Source organism: Lytechinus pictus, chromosome 5 (assembly GCF_037042905.1).
Source record: "Lytechinus pictus isolate F3 Inbred chromosome 5, Lp3.0, whole genome shotgun sequence".
Lineage (NCBI taxonomy): Eukaryota > Metazoa > Echinodermata > Echinoidea > Temnopleuroida > Toxopneustidae > Lytechinus > Lytechinus pictus.
In genome coordinates this window covers 44,821,120-44,837,309 of record NC_087249.1, presented here as the reverse complement: position 1 = coordinate 44,837,309, position 16,190 = coordinate 44,821,120, and the positions used below count along the sequence as shown (strand labels likewise).

Below are 16,190 nucleotides of genomic sequence, written 5' to 3'. Positions count from 1 at the left end.
ATGTGTACAATTTATGCAAATTAGTTAATGATATGTATGGTTACCACATTTTTTTTTCATTCTTTTTCTTTTGCTACTTCTACAAACGCTTTGCATCAAATTTGGCATTTCTATGAAGTAGATTTACATTTTTACAAGTGTTTTTAGTAAATTACTCATTTTAGAGGCTAATTTACATAATTTATGCTAATTAGGGTTAATTTGCATAGATACAGAGTGTCTCTTTGGATAAAAATTTTCCAATGGGTTCAAGGAATATACATGCCAAGAGGCACATTTGTACTAAAATATGCAACGTTCACCCCTTGTGTTGCAGTTAACAAGTCTACAAATGATACGATATCAATATCATTTATCATGGCAATTATCAAATAGCATAACATATTTCACTTTGAAATCGGACTAACACAACCTTGATATCTGACAATAAGAGACAAATACCAAAAGTCAAAACATCCATTCTATTATTCGATTTTTTAAACCTCTAATCCATTGTTAGTGCGTCTTCCTAGCTCTCTCCAGATGGCAAAGCATGCATGACGACTGGAGGGAACACAAAGGGGCTAATACCTCCTCAAAAGTTATAACTGTTGCACTTTTGCCCTAGTTTGCTGCTATTCACAGGGTTGCCTTTTTGAACTTCGGGGAAACAATCGAGCTCGAGTTGGATGAGTGGATAGTTTTTACTATTTTCCCTCTGGGTTTAGGGAGAGAGATGGGCTGAGGTCATTCACGATCGGACTGTCATATTCACCGGTAGCTTGGATGCCTTTCTGCGCGCCGAAAACTGAATAAATATGCGAGAAATTATGGCTTGTAAATATTCTCGTTTTATCCTCACTTTTCGTCATTGCATTATGATCTTGGATATTTTCTTGACTAGTTTTCTCCCCGGTGAGTATATTTACTTTCTTCAAAAAATCTAGGCCGGCCTATTGCAATAAAAAAAGTCTGAAATGTATATATTCATCTGTTTTCTCTACTATCTTGATATTTACTATCTTGATATGTTTTATTAGACCTACAACTGAAGACTATATTTATGATATATTTTTATTTCACATTGTTGTCAAATTTATCTATTTATTATTATTATTATTATTATTTTTTTTTTTTGGGGGGGGGGGGGGGCAAAGCGATATGTTGCCCCTAATGTTTCCATGGGGGTGATCGCCCCCTGCCCCCGAATCGATGCCTCTGGCCACCATAGATGTTGTATATACGCATACATTAAAAGATTGAAGATTAAAAGATCCCTTGTTCAATACATTAGATTTATGTTCATAAATAAACCAAGCATAATTTGCCATACAAATTGTTTATTCGACTTTTCTCGTCATATCAGAGATTTGATGAATGCATGTGATCATAACGTCAATGGTTCTATTCATACGTTCAGTTTCTATGCCACCAACATACGCCCCGGCCACGCAAACAATTGGTCCACTAAATTAAAATAAAAAAATGTTCTATTTTATTGGACTTCTGGAAAATGTGCGTTTAATTTATTGTTATTTGATATTGTCTATAATAAATAATTGTAACCAGGTTCAGTTGTAGAAGACATTACATGGATATATATATATATATATATACTGTATATATATAATTTGGGCGTAACAGGCGGGGCAAGGGGGGGGGGCAGTCTAACATGTACCTTTCCACTCCGGGATTCCACCACACCAGAAATAATATCAAAATATATTTACATTTTTAAAAGAAAAATACTATAGTAGTAGTAATTTTCTTGTTTGTTCACAGTTTCTAAATTTCAATTTGCCTTATAACATGATAGACTAAAAAAAATTAGTCTATTTATATGCACACACCTCGGATCTTATGTAAAGCTTGAACCCACACAATACGTAGTTGAAACCACTGATTTGTTAGCATACAGATCAGTGGTTAATGGATACACGCGAAAGTTTTGTAAACTTGGAGAATGCGAACTTCTAAGGGATCTTATAGCGTAGAAAAGAAAGAAAAGAATTAAACCGGAATAAGTGAAAACCCATCGAGGAAGCCTTACAAAAACGGATTATAGTTAGACGATTTTATTTGAAGTACGGATTTAAGCGATTTCTTTATTTGAACACAAGTGGTGTCTTGAATTTCACCGTTACAGCGTTAGTATCGGATACACGTCAGAGGAGAGAAGTTCACAACTTTGATTTAACAACGAGTAAAACGGGCACGAATCTGTGTAAATGTAAAGATGCACCTTAGTTTCTGAAGTCAATAATACATTTTCTAGATATGATATGTACGTAAAGGCAAACGTCACGGTAACCCCCCCCCCCCCCCGAAACGAAGCAAAACAAAAATGTACAAAACAAATCTAATCAGTAGACACACATGCATGTGTATGGGCAGTCACAAATCCAGGATTCCAATAAGGGGGGGGGGGGGGAGTGGGGTCAGTACGTACACTGTATATACCAACATTTTGGGGTGGAGTCTTGCACTATAAGTGGAAAAGGGTGCTGCAAAATTCACATTTTTATTACTATTTGCACCTGTCCAATAAATGCTCGCATGCACCCTTAAAAGTGCAACTCTTTATTAAGGTGCATATTACTTGACATTAAAAGGGTTTCAGATTTGCATCATTATTACAGAGTTCATCTCTGTGCTAAGATGCTCAATATAGCTAAATGCATGCACCCTTAAAGGTGCACAAAAGACATAATTTCACTTGTATTGGGTGCTGCCATTGAACCAACGACCCCTATAGCATGTATAGGGTTCAATAAATTTGAACCCTTATTTCTTAGTGTGTAGCTTTAGCATAAAAAGTGAAATCGGCAGAAAGGTCCCCATTGATAAGAAAATGCCGTAATTGTCCCCCCCCAAAAAAAAAACAAAAAAAAACTAAAGATCATCACTACGAAAGTGCAAGACCATGAGGATCTACCGATCATAATGCGTGTTAATCTGATTAGGGTGTTGCAAACCGGTTACACGCATGACGATCTTGGGAAATGCACACTCATTCGGAGCATGCGAAAAAAAATTGATCTGTTTTGTAAAATCTATTAAGATCAATAGATTTCTGCTTCTTTGTCGGGAGCTAGTCACTAGAAATTCCCTTATGTGTTCTTAAAGAACAAGTCCACCCCAACAATAAGTTGATTCAAATAAAAAGAGAAAAATCCAACAAGCATAACACTGAAAATTTCATCAAAATCGGATGTAAAATAAGAAAGTTATGACATTTAAAGTCTCGCCTAATTTCACAAAACAGTTATATTTACATCCTTGTCGGTATGCAAATGAGGAGACTGATGACATCACTCACTCACTATTTCTTTTGTATTCTATTATGTGAAATATGAAATATTCAAATTTTCTCCCCGTTGTCGTGTGAAACAACGATTAATTCCTCCCTGAACATGTGCAATTAGGATTGCTTAATATTATATGGTTCAATCAAGTTGGTCCTTATTGTCAAATCTGTAAAAAATGAAATATTGTATTATTCAAACAATAAAAAACAAAAGAAATAGTGAGTGAGGGACACCATCGACCACTAGCGTACCTACGGGGGGGGGCAGAGGGGGCAGTCTGCCCCCCCCCCCTGGCGAGCTTGAAGACCCTTTTTTTTTTTTTTTTTTTTTTTTTTTTTTTTGCTTGTCAAATTTTTTTTCTGGTACGAAATCCTTCATTTGTGATTGAAGACTTTTTTTTTTTTTTTTTTGCTTGTCAAATTTTTTTCTGATACGAAATCCTTCATTTGTGATTGAAGACTTTTTTTTTTTTTGGCTTGTCAAATTTTTTGGCGGACGGTTTTGCCCCCCCCCCCCCCCCCCCTGTGAAAAATCCCAGGTACGCCACTGCCATCGACTATCTCATTTGCATGTCACTGAGTTGTGCATATTACTCTTTTGTGAAAAATTAACAAAATTTTAGAATGTCATATCTTTCTTGTTTTACGTCCGATTTTGATGAAATTTTCAGCATAACATGCATAATGCTTGTTTCATTTTTCTCTATTTATTCAAATCAATATTTTTCTGGGATGGACTTGACCTTTAAGTCTACTTTTACTATGGTACATGGTTTGTTATCCCTCTAAAATACTCTTGGGAGTTTTAACTTGTACTCACCCCCTCCCCCTCCTTATCCGAGTTCACGACCGGGGGGGGGGGCACTATAATTATAAATCGGGCACCATTCCCATTTAAGTTCTTTCATTGAATTGGAAAAATGAAAGGATCAATTGAATTGATTTATTTTAGTATTTATGAATTACTTATTTTACTGGTACCTTGAGGTATAATTTATGAAGTTATGAAGATATGACATTTATTAGGAAAGTTCAGTTTATGTTTGTATTCACTGGAAGAAGCAATAAAAGAATACCTTTAAAAAATGCTTAAAGAGCGTGGCATGGTTTCATTATGATGTATCATATAACAATATAAGGAGAGACCTGCGGGTCATAGTGATTCAGTTCGCTTTTCGCCTCCCAGGCACAGGTGACGCCAAACAAAATAATAGCTCTTAAACTATACTTGACAAGCTATTCAATGTATGCATATTTTCGTATCTATTGTGCAGTTTTGGGGACTGATGTTTTCCTCGCCGACGGTCCAGCCCCTCACGAAGGACGGGTCGAGATCGTCTACGACGGCTACCGAGGTTGCGTGTGTGACACCGAGTGGGACATCCAAGCTGCCGAAGTGGTCTGTCGGCAGCTCGGATTTACTTCGGCTGTTCGGGCAGGCGTAGGGGAATACCCTCCTTCTTCGTGTAAGAAATGTATGCTGACGAACGTAAATTGCCGTGGGGACGAAGAGACGTTATCTATGTGTTCACATCGGAAGGCATCGGGAGTGACTTGCGATGACGATGGGCTCTCCATCGCACACGTGACTTGCTCAACGGAAGGGGGTAAGTAGACTTTACTGCAATATTGAACTATGAAAACGTGCTAATTTCATTTTAAATGCATATAAAATAAGTAATAAAATCATTAAACATTTTGCTTTCGGAGGCTCAATTCACTCGCCTGTCATGGCTGTAGAAAGAGGTATATTGTTGAAGGCGTGGTCAGCCCCCCCCCCCACTTTTGGCTCACCCGCCCCCGCCCTTATTATAATGTGTAAGGAGGTGCATCCTGAGGGGTAGGGATGGGAAAGGCAAGACGTGACTGTACTCCGGCTGAATATGAAAATAAAAAAAAGGATAATAATGAACTTAAATCATTGTTATGTAGAACATTTATTTATTCTTCCAGTTCGTTTAGTTGGTGGATCCAGTCCGAACGAGGGCACGGTCCTCGTGTACTACGCCGACGTTTGGGGGTCGGTATGTGACTCTGGCTGGTCCCTCGCCGATGCTCATGTGGTGTGCAAACAACTAGGGTATCCTCGAGCGATGTCGTCGAGGTACGACGTTGATTTTGGTCGTGTCCTTGGCTTGGACATCGTACTTGACGTCGTGGTGTGTCGTGGTGACGAGAACTGCTTGCACGAATGCGAGCACACGGCATGGGGTGTTCATGATAGTGATCACGTAGAGGAGGCAGGCGTTGTGTGCGCTACGGATCACACAACTGGTAAGAAATTGATTTGTGTTTCGTTGACCTTTATAAAGAAAAATGAATCATAGAATTGTTGCAACTGTTGCCGATACTAAAATTGTGAAATTTGGTCTTTGGGGAGCTAAAAAAAGATACGTCTTCATTTTATCTTGAATTCTCAAATGTATTTTAGGTGATAGAAAAATAAGTTAAATGGGGCCTGTAAATGTTCAAGCCTTCAAGATTGAAAAGTATATGGAATGATAAGAAAATGGGACGAACGAACAGGGGATGCAGAGGACGAAATAGAAAAGGGCGAGAAACAACATTTTACAGCCAAGCAATTTTCCTTTCGGAAGTATGCCAAACGCTGTTTGTCTATACTTCTTTACCTTTTTTGCTCATTTAGACGCAATTTTGACTGTTTTACCCAAAAAAACCCCTGAATTTTGAATTTTAATCTGCTACAAGGGATCGCAATATCATCGAGCCATCGATTGCAGAACCCCAAATCAGATTTTCCATTTGCAACTGGTCTAATTTCTTGCGACATAATAAAATACAAAGTTATTTGCTACAGTGTGGTATTGGTGGCACCAATACCACACTTGGTGCATTTTGAGGAGTCACGGAACCGGGGAAGCCCCCACCCCACCTTTTCTGTCTCTGTTTCTTTTTCTGGTAACTCCCGAGGGAACTCTGCAGGACCTAGGAAACATTTTACGTCTAGGTTAATCAGTCATAGTGGATGACCTTATAATAGGCGACAAATATTACTCTTGGGCCTTTTCTCAAAGTAAAGATTACCTGATAATAGACATGATAGACGACAGATATTCTCTTGGGCCTTTTTTCAAAGTGAAGACAATGGCAGAGTGGGGATTCGAACTCACAACCTTGCGATTACGCGTTCAATGCTCTGACCACTGGACCACACGACCCGCTTTTCAATCAATGCGTACAAAAACATAAAATATACCATTACAGCGTGATTTTCTACATGGTCACCCCCCCCTCGCATCCCCATCATGGCTCTTTTGGCTCAGTCTCAAGTTTAAAAAAACGTTCCGCAGCTCCTTCCTTGTAAATCAACAATTGATACTTAACTCAATTTCAAGTAAGTATACATAATATACGTACAAGTAGGTCTAATCTTCTTTTATTTTCCAACCACATGTAGCAGTTGGATCTATTCGGCTATCTGGAGGACTTTACCCATACACAGGCCGTCTTGAGGTATTCTTCATCAATGAATGGGGAACGGTTTGTAATCAAGGTTGGAATAACATGGATTCAGAACAGGTATATCTATTCAAGCATTCTATTAGTCAATTTTGTCTACACATTTTGTAATTCATAAAATCAAATTTTTTTTTGGGTAATGAAATAAAAATAATAATATAGGTATTTGTATAGCGCATAAAATATCCACCTTATATAGGTGCTCAAGGCGCTCCTATAATACCCCGGCTAAGCTAATCTACCGATTTGAGAGCTCACAGCTTTTTTAGGAATTACTTCTTGTCAGTGCCCATTTACCTCACCTGGGTTGAATGCGGCATATTGTTGATCAATTTCTTGCTGAAGGAAATCACGCCATGCCAGGGACTCGAAAGTACAACCCTCTGTTTTAAAGCTCGATTGGATTTTACGACCCTCGTGAATTGATTTCTTGCATCTCCATGACAAGTCCCAACCATCGATGTCGTAGCTAATTTCTCCTTGTAAACAAAGCACCCGTTGATTGATCAAAATAATGAGCATGAACGAATGTTCGCAAATGCCAATTTTCTTTAAAAGACGAGATCATGAAGCATCTGGCTTTACAAAGATGAGATTGCGAGGATCAATAGCAAATAATACTAAGACGGGGTCCTAAATTTGGTGTCGTTGGTATAAGATCCTATTATTATAAGATTTATTCGAAGAATAATTTTTTATAGTTACATTTCATTTTTACTTGTAACGCCAGGTTTGTAACCAGCTCGGTTACCACTACTCGGGTAAAACCGAACCCGACCAATCTTCGCACGCAGTCATATATGATGACGCACCTATACATCTGTCTCACGTGACCTGTAATCAAGGCATCCCATTGGCTGACTGCCACCACAGTGTCTGGCAGGAAACAGACTGCACACATGAGCAAGACGTTTTTCTCATATGCGATTATGATGGTGGTACGTCATTATAGTATTTTACCACGAGTTTACGAAAATGAGGAGAAAAAGAAAGAGTGAGAGAGACAACAGAGAAAGAGGAGAAGGGAGAGAAAGAGGAGATATAATAAAAAGGAAATGTGAGAAGGGGGGGGGGAGAGAAACAGACATAATGTATACAGAGATAAAATCGATAAAGAGATTGAGAGGCTAGATCATCATATGGAAAAGGAAAGGGCAATTATTGGGTTAAAACAAATATTTTTCTACAGATCGACCTAGAACAATATTTGAATATGGTTTTAACCAAACAATTTTTAAACAGAAAGGGCATTAGAATTTTTGTATAAGCCGTTGACACTTGATTACGAATAAAAAGAAATAAAGAAATATAAGCATATAGTCGCATATGAAAGAAATTTTGAAATTTGCTGGATTACTTCAATAATTGGTATAGTTTCACATCTAAGTAAGATAACCCTTTGATTCCCTTTGTAGGCAACGAAGGAGAAGTTCGTCTCCTCGATGGTTCAAGGCCTAGCGAAGGCCGAGTCGAAGTCTACCGAGCCGGTCTATGGGGCACGGTTCTCGCCGATCAGTGGGACCTCGTCGATGCTGACGTCGTGTGTAGACAGCTGGGTTATGAAAGGGCTCTCGAGGCGGTGGTCGACAACCGGTTCGGTCAGGGGACCGGTGGAATCCCAATGAGGTCTGTTGACTGTGACGGGTCAGAGGGCCACCTGTTACGCTGCGGATTTAAATCGTCACCGCATGGTGGTGTATCGGATAAACGGCATAGGATTGATGCTGGTGTGGTCTGCAATGATGATGGTGGTAAGACAGCGAGTTTACGCAACCGCGATGCAAAACGAAATACATAAAGGCCGTTTACACTGCATCCGGCACGGCGACCGTGCACGGCAATCCGGCACAGTAAATGCATTGCAAATGCTAGTCAGATCACAACGAACAGCTTGGAGGCCTTTATCAATGATCTGTTTGAAGCTCCTTGCCTTTATTGAACATTAGGGAACCGGAACAGCAGTTTCGTCTTAAGTTTTGGTATTGACGAAAGATTGTGAATATGCCGTTCGTCCAGAATCCGGGACAAACTGCTGTTGGGATCCATCAATTTCGACAAAAACTTCTTGGTCGCTTATTGTCATCAAGAGAATTTTACAATGAATTTTCTATGTTCTAGAAAGCGTTCGGTATACAGGACGGTAGCCAGAGTTTGCGGAGGGGAGGGGGGGGGGGGCACATACACGTACAGTGGCAGATCCAGAAATTGGAAATAGGGGGTGCCAGCAGCGAGAATGGAAAGGGTAAAAAATATTGGGCATATCTGTTTGAGTGACATAATGTGGTTAAAGGGAGATTTGAACAGTGATACGTAATCATTTACAATTTTTGTAATTACCAAACTAAAACCAGATTTTTTGCAACGTTAAATTTTGCTCAATTTCACACTTAGCGTGCAAGAAATGCTTGCCATGTAAGAATATTATTGATGATAATTATTATCTACTTTCATTATATCATTCGATTTTATATCCTGGGTTTTATCCGATATTTTCAGTGGATGGAAGTGAGGGCATGGTTCGTTTAGTCGGTGGTCGTCGCCCAGGAGAAGGGAGAGTCGAGATCTACCACAGCGGCATCTGGGGGACAGTCTGTGACGATTTCTGGGACATGAAGGAGGCCGACGTCGTCTGCCGTCAACTCGGATTCAGCGGGGCCTCCGAACCCATGAGAGGGGGTGTGTTTGGCATGGGAAACAGCAGAATACATCTGGATGACGTCATGTGTGAGGGAACGGAAAAGGAATTGTTGAATTGCTCGCACGCGCCGTGGAATGAGCATAACTGTTTGCACGGAGAGGACGCGGGCGTCATTTGCCACTCTTTAGAAGGTGTGTTCATGAAGGATGCAATACAATGTAATAGCATGTGCTGTCTATAACCCATAGTAGAATCTAGTTCTATAACAACGTTACACAATATGGCGGATGCGGTGCCAGGATATTTTGATAGAGGGCAAGATGTAATAAGTGTGCAGGGACCTGGGAACGATTTTTTCAGTGGGGGTGCTGAAATCTCTCAAAGGTGGGGGGAGGAGGAGGGGACGCACTTGAGTTTTCCATAATTACACACAAACACACACACACACACCTCTAAGGGCACCACACACACACCCACCACCACCCACACACACATATATATATATATATATACATATATATGACAGTCACTTCTTAGCTTTCTTCTTATAAAAGAACATAGATATATAATTAGATAACTCGAGCGCGAAGCGCGAGCTATTTTTTTTGGGGGGAGGGAAATTTCATGTATTTTGTCCTGAAAAATTGAACATTTTGAGCAATTTTTTTGTGGTCCTGAACAAGATGCGTATGTAGCAAATAATAACTGCGAACGTGATCAGTGCGAGCAGATATCTTTTATACACGCTCCGGTCTGATCGAAAGGGAAGTGTTATAAGGACTGTTTGCAGTTACCCATTACGACCATACATATATCAACAATCAAATAATGCGAGCGCGAAGCGCGAGCTGAAAAATTTGACATTCCAACCTAAATACTGGACAATCTAAGCACTTTTTGCAATCATGAACAGGATAGGTATATAACTATACAATTGATGCGAGCGCGAAGCGCGAGCGGAAATAAAAATGAGATTTCAGACCTAAAAACAGGACATCTAGTAAGCACTTTTCTAATCATGAACAGGATAGGTATATAATTAACAATTGATGCGAGCGGAAATAAAAATGAGATTTCAGACTTTAAAACAGGACATCTTAAGCACTTTTCTAATCATGAACAGGATAGGTATATAACTATACAATTGACGCGAGCGCAAAGCGCGAGTGGAAACAAAATTGAGATTTCAGACCTATAATAGGGACATTCTATTCATGTTTTGTAAATCAAGAAAAATGGGTAATTGGATATATTCTTACGTTAATAATGTGAGCGCGAAGCGCGAGCAGAAAATTTTTGATATTCTGATCTGAAACTCCACACTGAATGTAGTATGGTTTGAACAGATAAAGAGAAATCAGACGAACATAAGAATAAAGTTTGATCAAAATCCGACAAGGAATATCAAAGTTATTGCATTTTAAAGATTAACATTATTCCGGTGAAACAGTTTTAAGCATGTCTTCATTAATATTCAATGAGTAAACTGATGTCATATCCCCACTTGTTCTTTTGTATCTTATTATATAAAATTAGGTTTATTTAATATTTTCCCTTCAAGACCCAAAAACAGTTGAATTGACAACTGATTTAGTCTATTAGATATTCTTTGCTGCAACTTATTTCATTATTAGGGAGACATATCATTCACACTGGTATGAAAAAATGAAACAATTTTGATTCCATGTAATAACACAAGAAATAGGATAGTGGGGATGTGACATCTTCAACCCACATGGGTGGATATCCCAGAGGGGACAGGGGGACGTGTCCCCCCTACCAAAAATAGTAGGGGGACACAATATCAAATGTCCCCCTACCATTGTTGGTCTTTCATTGAGAAAAATACATCACTTCACAATCGAAATGATACCTTTTAGACTAAATGAGCTTACATTTTGGGTGAAAAACCTTTTTTTTTTTTTTTTTTTTGCTTGTCAGATATTCCAGGCCCTGGTCCCCTTTGGGGACAGATTTCCGCACATGTCAACCCACCTATTCATGACGACATGCATATCACCATTTTCATAAAATATTGCTAAACTTTAGAATTAAATAACTTAACTATTTGTGATAAGATTTTCATAAAATTTTATTTGATATAAATATTTTCAGCCCGGAGTAGCCCCAAACAAGCCGCGTTTATAAAATCAATAATGCGACCGCGAAGCGCGAGCAGAAAATATTTGATATTCCGATCTGAAAAAGGGTGGATTTAAACACTATTTTAAGTACTGCGTCGGAAAATTCTGAAGTGGAGGGGGGGTCTACAAAACGTCGTTCATTTTCATTACATTTCTGTCATTTATCAACTTACCACTAGATTTTCAGGAGGTGCTGCCTATGGAAAATAATACATGCAGCACCCCCAAATTTTGGGGGTACGTGCTTCACCCCCAGCACTCCCGCTTCCCAGGGCCATGGGGCAGGGCGAAAAAGACTGTGAAATTTGATTTCTATTGTCAGACTTAATTGTAATTCGGGCGCGCGCACAATGTCTTGATTCGACATAAAACCTGGAAGTTTCAAGTCCAACCACACCCACGTCCCTCCCTGCTATATCGAGTAAACTATGGTTATCACGTATCGCGAGCGACCACGTCTGTAATATCGGAGTGCCGGAGCTTGATTGAGTCGTGTTATATTATTGGAATATGTGAAAGACTATAAATGATTTGCGATTGTCGGATGTGATATTTATGTACATTATAACATATATAAAAAAAATACAAAGGGAACCTGATTTCGTGGGGGTGCTGCCTATGGAAAATAATACACGCAGCACCCCCAGGAAAATTTATGGGGGTGCTTCAGCACCCCCAGCACCCCCGCTTCTCAGGTCCCTGTAAGTGTGGCGTCATCTTTTTATCAATGTAATAAATTATTATGATTATAGGTGTATTGTAGGGTTGTAGCACGCAATTTCCTTATTTTTATACTTTTCTTCATGATTCTTTCTTCCCTTGTTCCCCCCTTTTCCGCTTTCCACCAAATTTTACGGTGGCTTTTATGATGACATTTTCATTTTGCAATTCAAGCTTCGAAACTGTTGATATCAGTTAGAGCACGAAATTGTCCTCTGGAGTCAGAATCTTGAAAGACCTCACGCAGGCACCCTGTTGTTACCGGAATCTGTCGCCGGGCAATGATGATAATGAAAAACTTCGTCGACGACATCTTAATTCGAGCGGATTGCCGGCGAATCTTCTCGTCTAGCCCAAATACGACGAGAATATTATGTTGTGTATGTGTTATTTAAAATATATGTTTCAAGTAAATGCAGAATGTCGAAATGAGGAATAATAATTGCGAAAATATGATATGTAGGCCTAAGGCTTTCACCAAACAATGAATGAACATGTTGTGCTTAATAAGGTTGACGAGAATTTAAACCACCGACCCATCTAACCAACAATACATACGAAAAGAATCATAAGGATGAAAACCCCCAAGTAACCCATTGGCTACTGGATTCTCTAATTCCTATGGACTTTGTATAGGGATGTACATCCGGTTCCGGGAGCCAATGGGTTAAGTTACTTTCTCATTATTTTGTCTGGCAGGGGCCATCCGACTCGTCGACGGGGTCTACCCAAAGGAAGGACGAGTTGAAGTCTACTTGGAAGGTTCTTGGGGCACCGTCTGCGATCACCACTGGGATATCAGTGATGCCAATGTGGTCTGCCAGTTTCTTGGCTACCCTGGTGCCGACCGAGCTCCTGGGGGTGCCTTCTACGGTAGAGGATCTGGACCTATCAACCTGAATCGGTTGTTCTGCAAAGGGAGGGAAGGGTCGTTGCTACAGTGCACCCATTGGCCTGTTGACGATGACTGTACTCACGATAATGATGCTGGCGTAGTATGTCTCAGTAACGGTAAGTGATGTACCTTTGTATTGGTGCACGGCTTGAACGATCTTTGGCTTATATCACACAAAACTCTCTAAAAAGATAAAATATTGTTTTCAAATAGAAATGCAATTAACCTATTCATTCATACATTTCATAATATAGGGAGTTTCCATTTCTGGACGGAAGCTTGGAAAGACGTTACTCTAGGTGCGTGTCTCATATACTTCTTGTACATTTAGGCGTTGTTGATACATAAAGATACTTTTTTCTTATCATGAACATTACTCTTTCCCCTTTCAACAGACGGCTTCCATCCATCGGTCATCGACATTTGTGGAATCACGATCGGATGCGTTTGTCTTATCGGTATCGTCGTTCGAATCTTCATTGTCTGCTGGCGGCGCCGACATCCTACCAACGGTAATGTTCGTTCTTCGTTTAGCACCTTACAGTTCCTACGATCCTTGCGGACTCCCACAAGACGTCAGGACGAAACCCGACGGGACAGCGACGAAGACGACAAATACGTTGCATTCTATCCCTTTATGCCACCACCATACTCGTCCGTGGATGAAAATTCACATTCGGAGGTACTGGGCAACGGAAGCGGGCGACAGGAAACATCGTTGAGTGGTCCTCAAAGCCAAAGTGAATGTCAGGGTCAGGGTCACCTAGACGAGCATGGAATGCTCGAGGTAGAAAGTAGTATGGAACGTCGATGTGGTTTGCAAAGACTGAGAGACAGGTGTATTCAGGATTCTCTCTCGGAAGAGCAAAGCGTCGTCGATATCATGGATATAGAGGGACGAACTAATCACTGCGGCGAAGAACAAACTTCTTCGACACGTCCTTCAATGTCATCATCTTCCTCGCCGCATCGATCAACATCTCCATCTTCATCATCGTCGAGGTCGTCTGACACGGCTCCGCCACCTTATAATGACGCACTTCACCACCAGATCATTGGTCCGACCCGTTATGGCGGTGTGCCCATGGTAGTCTATGCTTCCATCGATGATTGCGATGGCCTACGTGATGGAGCACAATCTGACAATACTTTATTTCTTGATCATCAAGGATCATAATGAAATAAAAGGACTCCGTTTCATACAACTTGTTGTAATAACAAATTTGCAATAACAGTTGAAAGCTACTGAAATCCTTTAAATTGGCTATAATGGTAAACTTGTCTTGGAAATAATATTAAGCGTTTGTGTTCATAACTTTTATGAATTAATGGTGTCCTGACTGGAATGAAAAAATATACCATAATCTAACAATCAATGAATATTATTTAGAATGAACATATACGTTGGTTGGTGTTACCTTATGCATTGTAGTTCAATAAACCATATTATAGTGTTGCCCCCTATAAAAAAAAAATTAATATAATCACTTGCCTACAGATGTGAGGCTCAGGGGCCATGGACCCCCCACCCCACTAGCGTACCTACGGGGGGGGGGGCAGGGGGGCACTCTGCCCCCGCTGACGAGCCACAACCCATACAAAATACATATCACTGCCCCCCCTGACGAGCATGAAATACCTTTTATGCCCCCCCTGACGAGCTTGAAGACCTTTTTTTTTGGCGGCCGATTTTGCCCCCCCTGTGGAAAATCCTAGGTACGCCACTGCCCCACCCCCGAAAAAATAAACAATTAAGATCAATAGGAGAAAAATAAAGAAAATGAAACGAAAAAGTGTTAAGTATGATATTATATTCTGAATAGGCCTATTAAGTCAAAATCTATCAAAACAATATATTTTTGTATTAAAAATGTAAATTGTGGGCTCGCTCGCTTTACTTATTTGCAGTTCTTTTTTTATATATCAATTTTGCCCCATAAGCAAAAAAGGCCACATTTTCCCGACCGGGCGCTGAAAGCTGACTTTTGATTTTTTTTTTTGGCGGGGGGTCCTAACTAAAGACTGAAGTTTTAAATACATTTAACTTTACTCTTACAAATATCTCATTGCGCCTTTGATAATGCGATCGAGCCTAGCGCGAAGCGCGAGCTCAAGTTTTTATTTCATGTATTCAAACCATGATAATATTCTGCGACATTAATATAGCGCATATAGAGCTGCATCGATACTATTACGCCGACTTAGCACGGCTATCCTGATCGGACCATGAACAGCATCTAACTAGTCCAATGTAGTCAGTCGATATAGTAGCGCGATTAAGCGAGAGCTGAAACTTTTAATACACTGACCTGAAAAGTGACCTCTCAGCATCAGTTGCAGTGACCAATGAAGAGGATGCATAACTCACCTATCAAATAATGCAAGTGCGAAGAGAAACCTTTTTATATTCCGACCTGAAAACTTGTCATTCTAAGCACCTTTTTGTAAATGTTACCTAATGAATTTTTATGTATCGGAAATACATATATTCATAATCAAAATTAGCGTTGTCAATCGTTGATGATAAAAAAAGAAAATAATACTAGTAGCCGAATTTCACTAATGTGAGATTCTAAATTCAATGGAGTTGAGACTGAGAAGTTTACTGAAATAAAATTTGGTGTTTGTTAAATGAGGGATTATATTTAATCTCGCAAACTTTTGTCAATCTTTGTTTATCTTACTGATAGATGTGGATTGCATCTGTCGATCTTTCATTTTTTGAGGGTTATCAACAAGAGAGAAGGAAGAGAGGGGGGTTGCGGAGAAATTAGGGTTAAAATTCTTCTTATTCCTTTTCTTTTCTTTATATCTTGTCTGTCATTTTTTTCTTGTCCTTTTCAATATCTAATACTTTGTTCGCTTTATTTTTTCTTAATTCGCCTTCCTTTCTTCTGTTTATCTTCAACTTTTCTCGATTTCCATCTTTCTCTTCTTCTCTCTCTTTTCGTATTTCCTTTTCATTTTGTTTGTTTGTGTTCTTTTGATTATATTTTCTTTGCATCATTTCTTCCTTTTTTTCTTTTC

General features: G+C 39.6%; 1 protein-coding gene across 1 annotated transcript; it reads left to right on the top strand.

Annotated features, from left to right (window-relative positions):
* The first annotated feature begins 646 nt into the window (after positions 1–646).
* Positions 647–15,818, top strand: LOC129261370 (deleted in malignant brain tumors 1 protein-like). The gene is made up of 9 exons (XM_064099424.1): positions 647–894; positions 4,561–4,893; positions 5,240–5,560; positions 6,705–6,826; positions 7,497–7,704; positions 8,182–8,517; positions 9,263–9,595; positions 12,968–13,279; positions 13,559–15,818. Exons 1-9 carry the CDS (start codon positions 798–800, stop codon positions 14,338–14,340), a joined length of 2,844 nt encoding a protein of 947 aa, XP_063955494.1. The 5' UTR covers positions 647–797; the 3' UTR covers positions 14,341–15,818.
* Positions 15,819–16,190: the final 372 nt, after the last annotated feature.